The sequence below is a fragment of the Neolamprologus brichardi genome, chromosome 2, assembly GCF_056152115.1.
Source record: "Neolamprologus brichardi isolate AB-2024 chromosome 2, ASM5615211v1, whole genome shotgun sequence".
In the NCBI taxonomy this organism is placed as follows: domain Eukaryota; kingdom Metazoa; phylum Chordata; class Actinopteri; order Cichliformes; family Cichlidae; genus Neolamprologus; species Neolamprologus brichardi.
In genome coordinates, this window is record NC_142105.1 from 27041681 (window position 1) to 27063629 (window position 21949).

At 42.5% G+C, this 21949-nt stretch overlaps 1 protein-coding gene across 29 annotated transcripts in view; it reads left to right on the forward strand.

The window, feature by feature from the left end:
- The window catches only part of LOC102780923 (protocadherin alpha-C2-like), a 198014-nt gene that overhangs the window by 158164 nt on the left and 17901 nt on the right, over window positions 1-21949 (forward strand). Inside the window, exon 1 of one of the 29 annotated variants that reach the window (XM_087849824.1) lies at window positions 113-2658. The exons of 25 other annotated variants lie outside the window; for them this stretch is intronic. In XM_087849824.1, the coding sequence (XP_087705950.1) occupies window positions 280-2658 (2379 nt within the window). In that variant the 5' untranslated portion in view covers window positions 113-279. Of the gene's footprint in view, window positions 1-112; window positions 2659-3626; window positions 5789-6156; window positions 8635-18430; window positions 21403-21949 lie in introns of those variants that run through there. 3 more of the 29 variants (XM_087849938.1, XM_087849799.1, XM_006781413.3) reach the window with 3 other exon arrangements.

The following is a 21949-nucleotide window of genomic DNA, read 5'->3' on the forward strand; positions in this document are numbered from 1 at the left end:
ATTCACATTTTTTAACAGGAATTTAGTACTCTTTATTGTGTTTTGTTATCAGTCTATCACCACATGATGTCGCAGGAGACCATAGACCTAAATGTATTTGTGTAGTTAAAACTCCTCCCTGCACGGGAAAAAATGAAATCCTCATCGGCCATTGCACACCCGCGGAAGGTGCTGTGACGATGAGAGTAGGAGCTCCTTCTGTCACTTCTCGCTTCGGGTGAACATTTCTCGAATGAGGATTAATGTTCACTTGTGTTCACTTCTTTTTGTGGATCAACAATGTATATCCGACCAAAGGAGGAACATGTCTGGATTCGCATTGTTCTGTTTCTTTGTCTTTGGCACTGGGCTGCTTCGCAGTTAGCCTACTCGATTTCCGAGGAGATGAACAAAGGCACAGTGGTGGGGAATCTCGCAAAGGATTTAAACATCAATGTACAGGAACTAGAAAACAGGGATCTACGCTTGGTTTCCAGTTACAGTAAGACATATCTTAACGTTAACTTACGGAGTGGGAATCTCTTAGTTGAGGAGCGGATAGACCGAGAGGAGCTTTGTCCACAGACTATAAAATGCTCCTTAAAATTACAAGCTGTTCTAAGCAATCCAATGACTGCACATCGCGTAGAGGTTAATATATTAGATATAAACGACAATTCACCTGCATTTCTTGAAAGCAGGTATTACTTAAATATTTCTGAATCATCGTTAACGGGAGAGCGATATTTTCTCCCTGTGGCCGTGGACGGAGACATAGGAAGCAACTCAGTGAAGACCTACAAGCTCAGTCAAAATGAGCATTTCTCACTTGATGTGCAGAGCGGCGGAGAGCACGGTGTGTCTGCTGAGCTGGTGCTGCAAAAAGCTTTGGACCGAGAAAAACAGTCAGTAATCAATCTAATACTGACCGCTGTAGATGGAGGAAAACCTCCAAGAACGGGATCATTACAAATACATGTGAATGTAATCGACGCAAATGATAATATTCCCGCGTTTAGCAAACTGCTTTATAAAGTGCGTGTCAAAGAAAATGCCTCTCCCGGAACACTTGTTATCAAGTTAAATGCCACAGATTTAGATGAAGGCATGAACAGTAAAATCTTATATTCCTTCATCAAACGGGGGAATATTGATCCATCAAATATTTTTGATCTCAATTCAGAAACAGGAGAAATCACAGTGAAGGGTGGATTGGATTATGAGGAGACGCCTGCTTATGACGTCAGAGTACAAGCAACGGACCAGGGCACCTCTCCTCGTAGTGCACAAGCTAAATTACTGATAGAGATAATTGATATGAATGATAATCCCCCACAAATATCAGTGACGTCCCTCATGACACCGGTAAAAGAAGACGCAGAGCTGGGGACTATTGTTGCTTTGATTACAGTAAGTGATAAAGATGGAGGGAAGAATGGTGTAACCAGCTGTAAGGTAGTTGGATCTGTTCCGTTTAATCTCAAGTCCAACTACAAAAATGATTATTCTTTAGTTGTAGATGGACCGCTGGACAGAGAAACCACTTCTGTTTATAATGTCACCATTACAGCCACAGATGAAGGAGCTCCACCTCTGTCCAGTAAAAAAGTCATTACTGTTCATGTTTCTGATGTTAATGATAACGCACCCAAATTTATGGAGACTGTTATTAATGTGTATGTCAAAGAAAACAGTCCAACAGGCTCAGTAATTTATACAGTAAATGCCTTCGATGCTGATCTAGATGTTAATGCAAAGGTGACGTACACACTGTTAGATAGTTCTCTTAAAAACATTCCAGTTTCATCTGTTTTAAATATAAATTCAGAGACTGGAGATATAATCAGCCTGCAGTCTTTTAACTATGAGGAGTTAAAAACGTTCCAGTTTAAAGTTCAGGCCACAGACTCTGGTCTTCCTCCGCTCAGCAGCAACGTCACTGTAAACGTTTTAATCCTGGATGAAAATGACAACAGTCCCACGATTCTCGCGCCATATTCTCAGCATGGCTCCGTTAACAGTGAGAGCATCCCCTATTCTGCTGAAGCGGGATACTTTGTGGCAAAGATCAGGGCTGTAGACACAGACTCTGGATACAATGCGCTGCTTTCTTATCACCTTTCTGAGCCCAAAGGAAACAACCTGTTCAGGATCGGAACAAGCACCGGGGAGATCAGGACTAAGAGGAGAATGAGTGACAATGACATCAAAACTCACCCCTTGGTGGTCTTGGTTTCTGATAACGGAGAACCCCCCCTGTCAGCTACTGTGTCTATTGATGTGGTGGTGGTTGAAAACACAGCTGAAATCCAGACTCAGTTCAGACATGTGCCTGTAAAGGAGGACAGCTTCTCTGATTTGAACCTGTATCTGCTGATCGCCATTGTGTCGGTGTCCGTCATCTTTCTGCTCAGCCTCATCACTTTAATAGCAGTCAGATGCCATAGGACAGACGGTACTTTCAGCAGGTACAGCGCCCCCATGATCACCACCCACCCTGACGGGAGCTGGTCTTACTCTAAAGCTACTCAGCAGTATGATGTGTGTTTCAGCTCAGACACACTCAAGAGTGACGTAGTGGTTTTCCCCGCCCCGTTTCCACCTGTAGATGGAGAACTGATCAGTATTAACGGAGGAGACACTTTTACAAGAACTCAGACTTTACCCAACAAAGAGAAGGTGAGTTGATTTTAGTCTTTTAGTCCATACTACAGATTTTTATACAAACAAATGTACACATTCCTTGTCTAATTTCCTTTTAAAACATCCTATCTGTAGTATGTGTAAAATTAGTCTCTATTCTTGCTTTTCCAAAAATGAACTGGCAGAAATTACAATGGTAACTAATGATTCCTTACTAAAAACTAAAAAAGTTTCCTGGATGACAATACCCTAGTTTTTTTGTTTTTGTTAAGGAACACTGACATAAATCAACCAGTGCTCCATCTTGGGTTTTTAAGTAGTATAACAGTTAAACTTGCTTGATGTTAAGATTTTTCTTTTGTTTTATTCTATCTATGTACAATAATCTCGCCGTTTCGTCTTATTTAGTGAAATTGGAGGAATTAATGGTAATTCTTCACATTTCTTCTATAGCTTAACAGAGTTATTCATTCTGTGTTGCCAGCCCGTTTAAAGGGTGTTTTTGGTCAGTAAAACTGCATCTGATAATAAAACATACTGGTTGTGCTCCTCTATTTTTAAACCATAGTCATATCTAATTTGTAACGCATGGGGTCGGTATTGACCACATGTTTTAGAAAGCTGGGATTTTTTCTGTCTCCTCCTTTACGTATGAAGCGTCAGCAGGGCAGTGCTTTGTGCGAATGGCGATAAAAAGCAGAAAACCAGAGAGGATAAATTTTTACACGTTGGCTGGTTCTGTGGTGTTTTGTAGATGAAAATAATTTGAATCGCGTCTCCGTCTTTGAAAACAGCGATGGGAAGTGTAAGGAATAATGAAATTCTGTGTTTGCCGATCGTCCTGCTTTTATCCGGCTGGTCTGCGGCTCAGATATCGTACTCTATTTCTGAAGAGCTGGACAAAGGGACTGTGATTGGAAACCTCGCAAAGGATTTAAACGTCAATGTTCGAGACCTGCAAACGAGGAATCTGAATGTTGTGTCTGGATACAGTAAGAGATATTTCGAGGCTAATTTTAAAACAGGGGATCTTTATGTTAATGAGAGAATAGACCGCGAGGAGCTCTGTACAAACGTGATAAAATGCACACTAAACTTGGAGGTTATACTGAGCAATCCTATGGTGCTCCGACGCATCGAAGTCACGATTGCTGATTTAAATGATAACGCGCCGACCTTCGTAGAGAAATCATTTTCACTGAACATTTCTGAATCTTCGCCCGCGGGCGAGCATTTCTTGCTTCCGCTGGCTCTTGATGCAGACACAGGCAGTAATTCTGTAAAGACTTACAGGCTGAGTGCAAATGAATACTTCTCTCTAGATATACAAGGAGGAGGAGAACACACTGCATCCGCTGAACTAGTGCTGCAGAAGGCTTTGGATCGAGAGAAACAAGCCGTCGTTAAACTAACACTGACCGCTGTAGATGGAGGCAAACCTCCTAACACCGGAAGCGTACAAATTATAGTCCATGTTCTGGATGCAAACGACAACACACCAATGTTTAGCAAAACACTTTATAAAGCACGTGTAAATGAAAATGCTCCAGCCGGATCATTAGTAATTCAACTCAATGCCACAGACTTAGACGAAGGGGACAACGGGAGAGTAATTTACACTTTTGTCAAACGTGCAAACTTCGATCCAGCTGATTTGTTTTTTATAAATGCGGAAACTGGCGAAATCACAGTTAAGGGTCATTTGGATTGTGAAGCACAGTCAGCATATGAAATTCATGTGCAAGCAACAGACAGAGGTCCGTCACCTCGAAGAGCAAATGGGAAGCTATTGGTTGAGATAGTTGATGTAAATGACAATGCCCCAGAAATTGTGGTGACGTCACTCATGAACCCTGTCAGAGAAGATACTGCAATAGGAAGCGTTGTCGCTTTGGTGACAGTGACTGATAAAGATGGAGGGAAAAACGGTCAGACTCGCGGTAAACTTGCTGGTTCCACACCTTTTAAGTTGATTTCAAATTACAAAAACTACTACTCTTTAGTTGTAGACGGACCTCTTGATAGAGAGCAGCGGTCTGTTTACAATGTCACAATTATAGCTAATGATGAAGGTATCCCGTCTTTATCCGCCTCCAGTGTTGTTAATGTTGATATTTCTGATGTCAATGATAATGCGCCTGGTTTCGCTGAACCTGCAATTAATATTTATGTAAAAGAAAATAGACCAGTTGGTGTTCGTCTCTATACTATCAATGCAGTCGATCCCGACATAAATGAAAACGCTAAAGTAACGTATTCGTTGGAAGGCGATTCAAACAGTATCCCAGTAAATTCATTTGTAAGCATCAATTCAGAAACAGGAGATATTATCAGCCTGCAGTCCTTTAACTATGAGGAGTTAAAAACGTTCCACTTTAAAGTTCGGGCCACAGACTCTGGTGTTCCTCCGCTCAGCAGCAACGTGACTGTCAACGTTTTAATCCTGGATGAAAATGACAACAGTCCCATGATTCTCGCGCCATATTCTGAGCATGGCTCCGTTAACAGTGAGAGCATCCCCTATTCTGCTGAAGCGGGATACTTTGTAGCAAAGATCAGGGCTGTAGACACAGACTCTGGATACAATGCGCTGCTTTCTTATCACCTGTCTGAGCCCAAAGGAAACAACCTGTTCAGGATCGGAACCAGCACCGGGGAGATCAGGACTAAGAGGAGAATGAGTGACAATGACATCAAAACTCACCCCTTGGTGGTCTTGGTCTCTGATAACGGAGAACCCTCCCTGTCAGCTACTGTGTCTATTGATGTGGTGGTGGTTGAAAGCATGGCTGAAATCCAGACTCAGTTCAGACATGTGCCTGTAAAAGAGGACAGCTTCTCGGATTTGAACCTGTATCTGCTGATTGCCATTGTGTCGGTGTCCGTCATCTTTCTGCTCAGCCTCATCACTTTAATAGCAGTCAGATGCCACAGGACAGACGGCACTTTCAGCAGGTACAGCGCCCCCATGATCACCACCCACCCTGACGGGAGCTGGTCTTACTCTAAAGCTACTCAGCAGTATGATGTGTGTTTCAGCTCAGACACACTCAAGAGTGACGTGGTGGTCTTCCCCGCCCCTTTTCCACCTGTAGATGGAGAACTGATCAGTATTAACGGAGGAGACACTTTTACAAGAACTCAAACTTTACCTAACAAAGAGAAGGTAAGAATGTTGACACATTCAGTGCAGAAAGGTGAATGATTTTTTTCCCTCCCAAATTATCCTGCATCAGCTTTTTAAAAAATCTTGTAACACATATTAACTTCAGGTAGGTAGGTAAGTAGGTAGGTAGGTAGGTAGGTAGGTAGGTAGGTGGGTAGGTAGGTAGGTAAATCAAAATGTTATTCCATTAAAACACTTAATGCGTTCAGCAACTCTTTTTATGCTGTTTTTTATTGTTTATGATTACCACAAGATGTCGCCAACAGCTCATGGCGATTAAAGGGGGGGGGGGGGGGGGGGTCTGTTCGACGCTCCTCCCTTTACAGCGGGTTTGTAATTCTTTCTTTGTCACAACAGTAGCAGAAAATCCTCCCTGTATTTAAGGGCAATAGACTGGACGTACTCTTATCGCGCAATGTTACCGTCTGTGTGATTTTTTGTCTAATTAACTTGGTTAGTAGGATATGACGAGAATGCTACAAGGGACTATTTTCCGGAGCTGGATTTATTATTTGTCCCCTGTATTTTACATATGGAGTGAAGCGGCGGCACAGATTGTGTATACTATTACGGAGGAGTCGAGCCCGGGTACCAATGTGGGAAATTTGGCAAAGGATTTGCATCTAGATGTTAATGAACTGGAAGCCAGAGGTTTTCAAATTTCAGGACCTAATACGAGGTATTTCGAAGTAAACGTTAAGACGGGAGTACTGTTGGTGAAAGACAGAATAGACCGAGAGGAGCTATGTTCTCGAAATGTGAAGTGCTCACTGGAAGTAGAAGCCATTGTGAGCTCCCCGCTGAATCTATATCGATTCGAGGTTAAAATTTTGGATGTAAACGACAATACGCCCTCGTTTCGGATACCGGAGGTTGTTTTGAACGTCTCCGAGTCAGCGTTTCCTGGTGAGAAATTCGCTCTCCCAAAGGCATTTGATGCAGATGTCGGAAGTTATTCAGTGAAGAGCTACAAGCTGAGCCAAAATGAGCATTTCACACTGGATGTGCAAAATGTTGGAGAGCCCACTATGTCTGCTGAAATGGCACTGCATAAAACCTTAGACCGCGAGAAACAGGCTGTTATCAAATTAACACTGACGGCTACAGACGGAGGAAAACCTCCTAAATCAGGCACGTTATACATCACCGTTAATGTGCAAGACGTCAATGACAATATTCCAGAATTTAACAAACCCCTGTACAAAGCCACAGTGGTCGAGAACACGCCGCGCGGTGCAAGCGTAATTTCCGTGCATGCTCGAGATTTAGATGAGGGTCTTAATGGAGAAATACAATATTCTTTTATTAACCAAGACAATGATAACGATGTCGACAAATTTGCCATTAATCCCATAACAGGGGAGATCACAGTAAATGGGGAGCTGGACCACGAAAAACACAGTGCAGTTGAAATTCGAGTCCAAGTGAAAGACAAAGGGCAAAATCCAAGAGCATCTCATTGTAAAGTTCTCATTGAAATCACAGATGTTAATGATAATCCACCAGAAATTACAGTTACATCTTTAGCCAACGTGGTGAGGGAAGATGCACCCCTAGACACAATGGTTGGGCTTTTAACGGTGAAGGACTATGACGCAGACAAAAATGGCATCGTTCAGGTTAGAGTACTTCATTCTGTGCCCTTTAAAATTAAGAACACATATAAGAATCATTACTCTTTAGTCGTAGACGGAACTCTAGACAGAGAACGGGCTTCTCAGTATAATTTAACAATAATAGCGACAGATGAAGGGCTACCGCCTCTTTCCAGCACGAGCGTGATTATGGTTCACGTTTCTGACGTTAATGATAACGCACCGCGTTTTACAGATCCTGTGATAAACATTTTCGTAAAAGAAAACGGTCCAGTCGGCGCTATTATTTATAGCATGAGTGCAGATGATCCTGATGTAGACGAAAATGCAAAAGTAACATTTCAAGTCATAAATAATAACAAACACAATGTTATAGGGTCAGTTATTAACGTGAACTCTGAGACTGGAGATATAATCAGCCTGCAGTCTTTTAACTACGAGGAGTTAAAAACTTTCAACTTTAAAGTACAGGCAGCAGACTCTGGTGTTCCTCCACTAAGCAGCAACGTCACTGTCAACGTTTTTATCCTGGATGAAAATGACAATAATCCAACAATCCTCGCGCCATACTCTGAGCACGGCTCCATTAACAGTGAGAACATCCCCTATTCTGCTGAAGCGGGATACTTTGTGGCAAAGATCAGGGCTGTAGACGCAGACTCTGGATACAATGCGCTGCTTTCTTATCACCTGTCTGAGCCCAAAGGAAACAACCTGTTCAGGATCGGAACCAGCACCGGGGAGATCAGGACTAGGAGGAGAATGAGTGACAATGACCTCAAAACTCACCCCTTGGTGGTCTTAGTCTCTGATAACGGAGAACCCTCCCTGTCAGCTACTGTGTCTATTGATGTGGTGGTGGTTGAAAGCACGGCTGAAATCCAGACTCAGTTCAGACATGTGCCTGTAAAGGAGGACAGCTTCTCGGATTTGAACCTGTACCTGCTGATCGCCATTGTGTCGGTGTCCGTCATCTTTCTGCTCAGCCTCATCACTTTAATAGCAGTCAGATGTCACAGGACAGATGGCACTTTCAGCAGGTACAGCGCCCCCATGATCACCACCCACCCTGACGGGAGCTGGTCTTACTCTAAAGCTACTCAGCAGTATGATGTGTGTTTCAGCTCAGACACACTCAAGAGTGACGTGGTGGTTTTCCCCGCCCCTTTTCCACCTGTAGATGGAGAACTGATCAGTATTAACGGAGGAGACACTTTTACAAGAACTCAAACTTTACCTAACAAAGAAAAGGTAAGATATAAAATCGAGTAATTAAATCGCTTTCTGCTCTATCTGAAGGCGTTTGGTATGAGACATTATTATGAGCACTGTCCTTGGTGCTGAAATCATGGGCGCCCGTTAGAACTGTTTTGCAATATTTACTGCATCACCCTACACTGCGGTACATAGCCATTTAAAACATTAGAAATAAAAAAAATCTATATAATTATTATATTTGTTGATACAAAGACGATAAATAGACTAAAAGCGTAAATTAAGCAATTAGACTACATCGCATTGCAGAAGGAATTCGTTTAAAAGCTCATGAGAGCCGAAGAAGTCTATCGTGGATACAGGAAGTCTTACAGTTGGTGTTTTGTGGAATCTCAGCACAACAATAACATTCAGTGAACTCACTCCATTCTCAATGCAGTGCTCCAACTCGGTACGAAGGGAGCGTTTTCTGACCATATACATTTTAATACCGGTTTTGCCACAGTTTTTAGGGGTTTCACGAGAAATTACGGTATCAGGATATAGCAGGACCTTATCCATAACAAAACACGTGGGGAACAATGATGTCATAGTCTCCGCTACCGACGTGGACTTTTACTAAATGGTTGCTAGCACCCAGGTTACGAAAAATTTGCCAGAAGAACAATAGTAACAATATTCACAATCTATGGAGCTTGAAATGTCCTTTCTAACGTTGTTTGCTTATTCACAACAGGTAGACAGATAGCCACAGCAGCCGCAAAAGGGCTCAAAAATCAATTTAAACATAAGACAACTTATAAAAACAACTAATATGCCGTAAACAGCTTTGATTTAAAAGAAAATGCTTATTTAAGACTTCGCTGCTACCAAAAAAAAGCAAAGAGAGTTTTAACACACTTACTGTTTTCTTGGAGTAGAAAGTGATTTTGCAGAGGTGGTTGTGATGAGTTACTGTCCTGACAAGTCTGAAGCAATCTTCTAATAATCCATCATAGTTCGCGGTCATTCGGTTACTAATGGAAGCGGAAGAGGAAACAAAAACGTATCGGAGGAATTGAATGAAGCAGAAACTCGACTGCTTTTTTCTGTCATGCAGAGAAAATATTCTCCGTGAGCGCGAATACAGTTTGTATGTGAAATTTTCAACTTCTTCGCTTGGCAACACCAGGTTAGCAGAGCAGAGCTGACCGGCACTGAGCTCAGTGCTGCCGCTGGTGGCTCCAAGCTGTATTGCAGCCCTTCTCTAAGCTAATACTATTTCGAAAATGTCTACTTTCTTCAGTTTAGCTCAGTAACTCCTGCTTCTGTGTGTATATTTACTTTTATTCCACTCAGTTTAGTTCCATTTGGAGATGTACCCTGTCCTGCTTTATGGCTGTTCTATAATTAAGATTTGGCTATAGAAACAAATCAAAAGCATTTTGATTTCATGATTGTGCATTACCCAAACAGATTGAAAAGGGTGATGCTTTTATGGAAATGTCGCTATTTCCTGATGATGATATAGATTATTATTAGCCTCATAATATTTCTTTACATCTTTACAGAATGTTTAAAGAAGTTTTGAACTTAATATCTGCTTCCAGAGTGTAGTTTCAATGTTTTGGGGTTTTTTTTCCAATGAGGTGTCTTGTTTTGTTTTTTGTTTTTTTTTTTGTTGTTGTTGTTTTTGCTAGGCAGTTAACAGGTAGAGTCTGTCATTCCTAGCACTATTCATCATCAATACAACTATTTTTTAAATGTATGAAGTCAGGCCATGATATTACTATTCAGATAGTATTTTTGGCTTTTGCCGTGTCTGTGACTGATGTTGCTACAAAATGAGATGCCAGAATAAGAAGACTTTAGCTGAGAATAAATAGATAGTAGTTAGATCTAACAGCTAGAGGAAAGGGACTCTGTATAGTTCTATTTGCACCGACATCAGCGTTTAAGCACTAAGTGTTACATCTGCTGATGCTGATGCTAACATGCCCAAAAATAGCCATGCCTGGTAGAAGCAGAAATGCCAATGACAAGTTACAAGGATGTAAGTTCTCATAAACACCACAAATCACATCAGTAATGTATGCCTGCACCAGCAGCACTGTACTGATAGGTCTAATCAAGGCATTTCTTTTCTTGCCTGCAGTTAATTCATTAAGCTCTCTTTGCATTTTGTTCACTTTTTGTCTAAAAATATCCACAAACTTCCACACTTCCACACAGATGTTTACTTTTGGAATTTGCTGTTGAATCTGATGCCTTAGTGGATTTGTCAGCCTTTTCCATAGTTGACATTTAGACTGGTAGCAGCAAAAGCACAGGTGTTACTCATAACTGTAACTAATCGTCTGCTATGTTCAAGTATCTATAAGAATGTTGCATTAGCATCGTCAAGAGAGGGCTCTGTGCACACATTAAGAGAGGAGGTTAAACAAAAGTCAATGTAAGTAAAAAATACCCACAGAGAATTCTAGACGTGCATGGCCTTTAATTCTCTTGGGCTGTCTCAGACATTTTAGTCAGTCACTCTTTCAACCATTAGAGCTCTTAATTTTCCACTGTTTGTATTCAAACTGTCACTGCAATATACCCAAATCAATTGTTTATTAGATATTTTGAAAAATTAATATGGCTACTTTTTAATGGATTGGTATGCAATGTGTTATTGCCCTCATGCTACTGTCATACCTCCTTGCTTTAATATTATAGCTGTCAAGCTCTGCACTTGCACTCCATGAACTGTTAAACACAGTTGTGCTTTTATAGGCCACTGTGATAGTTTGTTTAACAATAGATAGGCGTTTAACTGTGTATATACACAATAGTATATATACTCATGAAGAAAGATCCTCTTTCCCCTCCCCCCTCTTCCTCTCCTCTGAACAATCAGAGAATTACCGTCCATCTTTGCAGACATGTGAAGCACTGCAAATACAATCTAATATATTTTCATAAACATCCATAATGTGTGCACAGAGCCCTTATCAGCTCGTGTCAAGCAGCAAAGAAGCGCCTCGTATTCTTTGATCCCATTCGATTTTTTACATCTATTCGTGACATTTGTATGCATTTGATATCGCTGTTGCTTTAAACTGGTGGAATATGTTCAGATAATGCAGGTTACGTTTGGTAGTACACTGTGTAACGCCGGATCCGTGATCCTTTGAGTCACTGAGACGGTATGACCTCATTTCAGGGAGTGGTTCAGCCCAAACAAGCGTGGCCTGATCTGTCAAAACTCCGTTCGTTGGCTGGCTCACCGTGAAGACGACTGATGAAGGGTTTTCCCTCCCTCTTTTTCAAATCTGTTAAACACACTTTGAATACTGTGAGCGAATAGTATGGGCTGTGCAACTTATAAGTGGGTCAGCGTGTGATTTAAATATGACAGCGCTATGTGACTTAACCTGGGATTTGTGATTGCGTTGCTCTGTGTGCGACACAGTCTCTGCTATATGCACAAACTCTCTGCACAACGTGGATCCTGAAAAAATGGTAAATTGTAAATGGCCTGTATTTGTATAGCGTTTTACCTGGTCCTAAGGACCCCAAAGCGCTTTACACTATACACAGTCATCCACCCATTCACACACACATTCACACAATGTCTGAAGCTCTCTCTCTCTCTGCGGTAAAGGAATCCACTAGCTTGTGTGCTCTGTATGCTGCAGCTCTCTGTGAATGTGTATGAGAGAGGAAGAGATGGGGGGAGGGGCAGGTAATTTTCCGCTACTCGTTGCAGTGGCAGTAGCGGCAGGGAGCTTCAGTACCGATCGAGGTATCAGCTCCGCTAGGCTCAACCCCCCCCCCCCCCCCCCCCCCAACTCGGCTCTGCGGCTGGGCGGGGCCGACAACACCTAGTGTCAATCACAGCTAAATCGGTTGGTTGGGGCAGAGGCTGAGGATGAGGAGGAGAGGCTTTTATCCAGGCAACCATCAGAACATTTATCTGTACTCCCTGGTGCTCCAAAATCTATTAAATTATTGATTTTGAAGTACATTATCGTTGTCCAAGCTAAGCATTTATGGCTTGCAACATGACAACCACTCGTGCCTGATGAGTTCAGCAGTTGGATAGAAGGCATTACAAAGAAATGTCCTCACCTCAGTTATAACACAGGGTGACTGACCAGCACAGATTCATTCGTTGTTCTTTATTGTTCTCTCTTTGTCTGTATGTCACCTTGTTCTTTATTGTTCTCTCTTTGTCTGTATGTCACACATACACACATCTTATGTAGCACTTCCTGTTTGTCTCCTTTGCAAGGGTGTGTCCTTTGTGACAGAGTGAGGTTAGTGCTGCCATCTGTGGTTACCATGACGACTGTGAGCCATAATGAAATGATGAACTAGTCTGTTTCCAGCGAGCTGCCAATATACACCCGCCCCCACCCAGGCATCCTTCCCAGCATGTGTTACGTAGATGCAAGCACAAAGCAAACATGGTGGATATGTTGAAAGAAACAGAGACAGAGAGAAAGGGAAGGATTCAGTCCAGAGATGCAGTGCTTCTTCAGCACAAACGCCTAGTCAGACAAAGCAGGGAGCAAAGCGAGTGAGGGAAAAGTGTGTGAGATTAGAGAATCTGTTCCAAAATAGGACAGGATTTTGAAGGAAGTCACATGCAGCAGCACAGAAAAGAGCCTTGAGTGTGAGATGGTGAAAAGAAACTGGAGTTTGTGAGGATGTGATGGACAAAAAAATGCACATATAATAAATGCCCTGCAGCTAACTGAGAACATCACAAGCTTACAATTGGTCACAGATAAAAGGAAGAACTTATCACCACCCCTCCCCTACTCACCCTCTTCCGCTAACCCATCTTCCCCACATGCTCCCTCTTAGTGGCATTTGGATGTTTTTCACTGTCGTTAGATTAGCTTTGTCATGCTCAGAACCATGGCTTCCATCCTCCCATATGGGAAGGATGGAAAGCCAGGGCATCCTGAGAGGGAAGTATCCAAAGCCTGCCTGCATTTTCTGATAGCTTTGTTCAGTGCCACAAGGAAAATCTGTTTGATTTATGCACAGCCTGAATCAGGACAACCAAGAACCCTTGCAGGGTCCCACAGGGATGGATTTGTGTTCTCTCAAACCCTTTATTTTTTAGAAAAAAGGTACACAAGGGATCATACCCAGAGAATGCCTTTTACACCCACTTACTGTGTCCACCTGAGCAAGAGGATTGGCTTATCATGGGACTTTTGTTTTGAAGATTTTATAATGGGAAAGTTCTTGAGCACAGGGGAGAGAAAGCATGAGAATTCAACTCTGTCACAGTGTGATAAGCCCATATATTCAGCAGTAGTACTCATCAGCCTTTGCGTTTTGTATTTTTGCATTTTATAAAAAACACACAGCATGAGCATGTGTGTGTTTGTGCGTGTGTGTGTGCTTGTGTATTTTGAAATCTTTTTAATTATGTATGTGTGAGATTGGCATTCTCTGCATTATCTCATTTTACCTCTGCAGGGTGCCTTGGCTTTAAAGCTTTTTTCCATTGAGGTCACTATACTGAAAATGATAAAGAAAATGACTGCCACTGCAGCTTGACATCTGTGCCCTTGCTCCCTCCCTCTCTCTCAAACACATGCACACTCATATATGGGATTAGACTCTAGTGCTTTGGCTTAATGAGAAAGCCTGGGGTTGGGCGGTGGGGCGATAGTCACGTGTCCTACCCTTGTACTACCAATGTATTCCAACAGAGGGACCAATTTCACTGTCTTTTCCACCTCTATTCCCTCCTGCCCAGATTTCCTCTTCCGCTTGGGGAAGGTTTAAATGTGTAACACTAATGACCTTGCTTTTTAACCTTCCTTCTTTTACTAAGACAGCAAATGTGAAAAATATCCTAAATATACTGTTTTGTTTTTTAATTTAATCAGTAGAAGAAGATATTCCTTTACTCACTTCCTCTGTGTTAAGGGTGTATAAAGGCTTCTTAAAAGAGCTGTTTGCCATATTTATTTCAGAACATTTTAAAAATTCATGACAGACATCTGCTCTATTTTTTCTTCTCACATTCTATGTGAACAAGCATTAAGAAAAATGAAAATCTTATAAGTGTTTGTCTCCGTCTGCAAATACTAATACAGTGTGACTGCTGTCATATTGCACAAAGATACTTCAAAGCAAAGCTTTGCACCATATGAATTTGCCCAGAATAACATCAATTTTAATACTTTAGGATTTCTTTCTCTCACAGTGGCATTACACTGGGGAGCATTATGGTCGAATTTTTTGTTAATAAAGTCTGCAATGCGATCAGCTATGGCCAAGCTTTTTAATTACTTCATGCAGGAGAGCTAACACACATACAACATCACAGTTCTACAGTCATGAGATCTCTGTCTTTGGGTTCTCTCAGCTCCTCTTTTATACCCTCACAAAACAACTCTCTGTATCTCTTCAGTTACGACAGTTGATTATCCCACCTGGGCTGTTGCTGGATAGGGAGGACTCCCACTATCTTTCTACAGGAAGCACCTGGGCTGGTCTTCTTGGGAGTTTTCTCTTCAAAGCAAAACAGTTAGCAGATAACACAGTTGAGCATAGCAAAGCAGTTACACTAGGTCATATTGAAACACACGTGTCCTTCACCTAAGAAATAAAAGGTTATACAAAATTCTACAGTGAAATTCTGCACCTGAATCTAAATGTGAGAATAAACTTGAATTTTTCCAATTACAATGTCCTGAACTTTATTAGAGAACCACTATTAGAGAACCACTAGGTAGGCCTAAGAGTTTGCATGCACCGATTTTCTAGTAAGGTCATATTGTCAATGATACTTTTCTGGCATTTAAAAAAAAATATGAGAGAACAGCATCAACAGATCTTCTGACATCCCTTCAGACACAGCCATGTTATTATACAGTGGTATTTTCCTTATAAATGCCTACAGCCACAAATGCCCTTTAAGTTGGAATGACTGCCTTTGTTTGTATGTGTTCACGGAGGGAATGATGCAAGGACTTATACTTAATGATTGCCCAATTGTGACCATTTTCTATGAGGGTCTCTGTTGTCAGCTCTAACTCACTAAAATGAAGTGTGCCATATAAAAAACTCTTAGGGCAAGTAATATGAATGGTTTTTAGAGTACCCGCTTACAGTAGTAATGAGGTTGAAGAGAATGTTATTAATATCGTGATCATCTTGCATAATTGATGTAATGGGGCTGTTAATATTCTGCTGCAATAAAAGGAACAAAGGCAAAGTCAGAATATTTCTCTGTCACAAGCTCGCACGTTGAAAACTGCACGTCACGAAACGCGTGAGAACCCAGTATCTCCCTCAGCTGGAACAGCGGCTGCCGGACAGAAGCGCAGCTTGAGACAGTCCAGATTGGAGATTGCAGAAGGTGTGAATATTTAAGGAGAAATAACTGAAAAAATAGATGAGAACCGAACCTTTGATAACCTGTAATTTTAAAAAAAAAAAAAACTGCGCAAACTGCAGTAAAAGGAAACACAAATGAGCCAATTAGCGCTTTGAAATCAGTATTTGTTTAGGCGTGACAGGCGTCTGTTTGCAGGTGGGACATTGTTGATAACTTTATCTGCAGCACCCTTGAGTGAAAAAAGAAAGAAATAATCTAGAGCTCAGAGGCACGCAATTAACGCTGAAACAGATGGGCGTATATGAAGCAGGAATGAGTGTTAGACAGCTGTAGAAAAAAATGCGCTGGGAAAAATAGCGAGGAGGGCGGAAAGGAATGTAAAAGATCGGTGCAGAGAACACGTGTAAATTCAGCTCTGTGTTTGTTGTTTATAAGATAAACGTCGTCTCTCTCTATTTTTGTATCATTGCCAGACTCGAAGGTTTAAACACCCCAGCGGGAAAATCTGCTAAATGTCACGGTTAGTGTGGCAGACCCCAGTGATGCTGCTCGCTCTGTTGATAATGCACATGTAGAAATCCACGAAGGATTTAGCACTAAAAATAATAATATTCAAATGACGTAATGTGAAAGCACATTTTTTAACAGAACGTCTGACTTTCGCACATAACATTTGCCTGCTTCTCCAATTACGCCACCTATTCGTGTCGCCTTGGATTGGGAAGAATCGCGTTGTATCCGTTCATCCACTAGCAGCATCCCAGTGAGTCACTGTCTTCTCTTTGTCTCCCGAGATGCCAAACGCTGTCATCGCCGTGGGCAGACCAGGCGTGGGTGACAGTGGCAGAGCACCAAGGAAGAGAAAAGATTATGTGGGCGGTAGACGCTCATCTTGGCCCAGTGGCCGTGTTGAAGAGGATTCGGGGTTTCACAAGGCCAAATCGTCACAACAAATAACTTTACACAAGTTAGTGTTTAAAGAGTGTGAACAGATCACATTAGCACTTTTTAGATATCGGTACTCTACTGGATGCATCACCGAATTTGCTGAAAATTACTTTTATTCTTGGTGGGCTTCACCAGGACGTTTCAACACAATCTCTGTTAGTCGTCAACCAAACACGTGACAAAAGCGTCCAATACTGTCTGTCCTTTTGATTCGCGTTTGGCCCAAGGCTCCGGTTAGCTTCAGTTAACTTGTATACTGGGAACCAGAGGTGAGCAGATCGAGCCAAATATCATACTGATTCCAACTGGTATTGGTATCAGATCCATACTAGCGCGATAGAATCGATACTTCTCATCTTCTAAGCTCAGTAAGGGGCTACTTATGTGGGTTAAAAAACACCACGTAAAATACACACTGCTCTTCCCGATATAAATTGCCTTTATAGGTTTGAAACATCGGTCTCAGTACTGTTATTGGTAGTATTGACATTTGTTTACTTGGCATTGGATCGATACCAAAATATGCAGCTTTGTACTGCGCTACCGAGCACCGAGCTAGCAAAGCAATTTAAGGGCACCCCGCGAAAGATGTTAACGTTACCACCTGCTACACATGCGCAATTTAATCCATTTAATTTAATGAATGAAACTTAAACCGTGTGTTTGGTGTAGCGTTTTAGTAGCTGCAAGATTTATGCGCTATTAATTAAGGGCGTGATGCTGATAACCGAGGGAAGGCGTGCATGTTGGCAAGAATCCTTCTAACGCTTTAAGTGCTTCACCAAATCCTTATGTGATTACTCAAGAATACTGTAGTTTAATTGTGCGCATAATCTGTACTGCCTATTAGGGGAAAGCCCTGCCTTGTCTTTTTGCAGATGTGGAATAGGTTAACATCTGGAGCATTTGCCTGTGACCCGGTTAGTCTGGTCACCATTTAACAACGTTATTATGTCATGTGCTTTTTCTTTTATGTGGGACTGAACCAGTTCTAATGGCTCTGCAGCTCTGGTGTTAAAGTGCAAAGCATTGTCAGCTGTCACTGAAGGGCAGAGCGGTATCATGAAGGAACAGAAATGTGTTTGTTCTGACAGAAGTCACCTGTCTCGCAGCACTTAACACGTGATTAGGACGGGGTTAAAAAGACAAATCGTGGTCAGTTCACCCGTCACCTCCTCTTACCCTCACCGTGTTTTCTTTGATATAAAACTGGAGTTAATAAAGCCCTCTTTATATTGAACAAATACGCTTAATATTGTGTCACACCTTTATGTAGAGCCCATCCTAAATTGTTGCATTTATGTGTTTCTTTTATTCCAAAACACATCTCTTTTCGTTGGAGTAAAGCGTTTTTGTGTTGTTCTGGATTTGCATCAGCGAGGAAGTCTAATTTCCAGGCTGCTTCATAAATCAGTTTCCCAGCACACAATGAAAAGGGCGGTGGCACTCACAAAAAAAGAGGGAAAACGATTCTGTTCATTTCTTCGAAATCAGTACACAGATGCCGCTGCAGGTTTATCTTGATTTGTAGATAGATATATCGATAAAACTACCGAGGTCTGGTCTTTTGAAGTTTAATTTTATTAGACGGTGTTTGATTATTTTTGTCGGAGGTGCTGAAATGCAGTCAGCGTCGTTTGAGCGAGAAGCTGGCCCTCCCCCTTTGCCAACAGACAGCATCGCCACATCGCAGAGAGAAAGAGAGAGAGAGCAATAGGCGGCATCTGTGAAAGGAGACAGGCGTGCTAGAGGGATAGATTCGTTTAATAACACCACTCAGACAGACAAAGCAAAATATGGATGCGGAGGAAAATTTTTCATTTATGCAGGCACCTGTGAGGATGCGGTTTTTATCCTGCACGTAGTCGGAGTTATGCGCGGTCTGTTCCCTCGTTTTTAATGAGGCGGGTGGGGACCAACAGTAAGCTGAAAAGGCGGAAAGATTTCTCCAACCCGTCCGCAAATTCTGCCTGCCTGCGATGGCTGTGACGGCGCGATGCTGTTACAGTGTAAAAGGGAATGTGCCTTTTTCTTTATATTTGGTTATCGTCGTACTCAGTGGCCTTACAAATGCACAAATTCGATACTCCATTCCAGAGGAGTTGGAGAACGGAGCACTGGTAGGTGACATTGTCCGAGATCTGGGTCTGGATCTAAGAAAACTTTCCACTCGACGCATCAGAATTACATCGGACAGTGGACGGAGATATTTCACCATAAACCACAAAACTGGGAAACTGGTGGTGAGTGACCGCATTGACCGAGAGACATTTTGTGAATTCAGTGGCACCTGTTCACGCAGCCTTGAGGTAGTATTAGAGAATCCGCTTGAGGTGCACAACGTGGAGGTTGAGATTTTGGACGTGAATGATAACGCGCCGCAGTTCCCTCGAGATGAATATCAGCTTGAGGTGTCCGAGTCCGCTGTGCCCGGGTCTCGTTTCCACATCGAAGGCGCTCAGGATGCAGATGACGGCTCCAACTCTGTGAAGCAGTATCGACTCAGCCCAAGCGAGCACCTCACTCTAGACGCAATTAAAGCCTTCTCTAATAATAAGCACATTGAGCTCATTCTCAAAAAGTCCTTTGACCGGGAGCAGATGCCCTCTCATCAGCTTATCCTGACAGCAATGGATGGAGGCACCCCACAGCGAACTGGCACGGCCAAAATTAATGTCCGTGTGCTCGACGCTAATGATAACTCCCCCACATTTGACAGCTCTGTGTACAAAGTAAAACTGTCTGAAAACTCTCCAAAGGGTGCACTTGTAATCAAGTTAAATGCAACAGATCCCGATGATGGCTTAAATGGTGAGGTTTTTTACTCTTTCAGCAGTTACACGCCAGAAAGAGTCAGACAGATGTTTTCTATGGACACAGACACAGGGGAAATTAGGGTAAAAAACAACATAGACTACGAGGAGACAACCTCTTATGAAATGTATATACAGGCAATGGACAAGGGGCCAGCCCCCACAGCAGTACACTGTAAAGTAGTTGTAGAAGTTTTGGATGTCAATGACAACATTCCTGAGATTGTACTGTCTTCACTCTCCAGCCCTGTACGTGAAGATGCCCGGGCTGACACAGTGGTAGCATTGATCAGTGTGATTGACCGTGACTCTGGACCAAACAAGCAAGTAACCCTGGAGATCATGCCCAATTTGCCTTTTAGGATCAAGTCCTTCCGCAATCACTATACTATTGTCACATCAGCTTTCCTGGATCGTGAAACCATCTCATCCTACAATGTCACAGTCAATGCTGTGGATGGAGGCACACCACCCCTGTCATCTCAGATGACCTTTAAAGTGGATGTTGCAGATGTTAATGATAACCCACCTCGTTTTGAACAGACGTCATATACTGTTTATATTACAGAGAACAATGCTCCTGGTGCATCTCTCTGTGTTGTTAAGGCCACAGATGCTGATGCTGGAGAAAATGCACGGATCACCTATACCGTCCTCAATGACAACAACCATGGCATCCCTATTGCCAGCTATGTCAGCATCAAACCTGATAAAGGTGAGGCCTATGCCCTGAGAGCCTTTGACTTTGAGAAGCTGCGAGAGTTTCACTTTCAGATTAAAGCCCAGGACAACGGTGTACCTCCCCTCAGTCGTGTGGCCACAGTTTATGTTTACGTTATGGATCAGAATGATCATGTGCCCAGGATAGTGTACCCACCTGCCAATGGAAGCCGCACCATGGAGACACTAATGAAGAACGTTGAAGCAGGAGTGTTGGTTAGCAAGATTACTGCATGGGATGGTGATGCTGGGCAGAATGCTTGGTTACTTTATTCCTTGGAGCAGACCAACACAGATGTTGATCTGTTCAAGGTGCATGAGTACACAGGTGAGATCCGCACCACACGGCGTGTCATAGAAGATAACTCCACCTCCTTCATTCTGACTGTACTGGTGCGCGATAATGGACTACCCCCACTCTCCTCCACCGCTACAATCTATGTACATGTGTTGGAGTCCCCTCCAAAGTTGGCACCTGAAACCAAACGCATCATCAGAGCTGACAGTGGCCTAAAGCTTTCCAGTGTCACTATCTACCTCATCATTGCCTTGAGTGCCACAACCTTTGTATTCCTGGTCACTATCTTTGTGCTGGCAATTGTGCGATGCCATGCCTATTGTACCCAGCCTGGCTCCTGTTGCCCTTGTTGTGTGTCCAAGAAAAATGTGCCAGAAGGAGGCACTACAGCAGCTGGAGGTGGGGGCGCAGCAAGAGTTGCAGGTGGAGGGCAGCAAGCCAACAATGTGGCCCTGCGTCGTGACCTCAAAGTGGAACCACATTATATTGAAGTGCGGGGAAACGGGTCTCTCACCAAAACATACTGTTACAAGACATGCCTGACTGCCACGTCAGGAAGTGACACTTTTATGTTCTACAACACTGGACGGCCGCATAGTGGCACTTGGGGTTCAGGCTACGTCACCAGTCACAGTGGACAGAGCCAGATATTTGTACGTCGTCTCAGTATGCCAGATGCAACAGCAATTCAGGTGTGTTTGTGGTCTGATCTCTGTGTTTGTTATTTTAGATTTCTTTAACACTAAATGAAGCACACCATATAAAGAAAATTCTCAGGGTTTTCTCTTCGGCAGTGTTTTAGCAGTGGGCTTGCAGCTGAAATTTGGGGCTGTGATGTTTTAAAAATATATTGCATGGTGCCACTCCCTGTGATTGATTAGTTCTCTTAGACTAACTTTGTCTGCTAGGATGAATAAAGTGTTTTCATCATGATGTTAATGCACATAGTTTTCATCTTCACATTCCTTATCTTTAGGTGTTGCATCTTGATAATGGTTTGGTATGACAATGTGGATTGCTTCTCTGGATTGTGTTGTTATTTGAGTGAATGGGTGTTAACATTTTTAATTGAATATTTGGTAGACTACATATTGTTTTTCTGTGTGTCACAATGTTTGATGATTCACGGTTTAAAATCTTGAAGTGTGTCTGTCCTCCACAGTAAACACTGAGTCTGTATATCAAGGTGCAAATCCTCCTCTTACTCACTATATCTTTCTTTCCCTTTACTTATTTTGT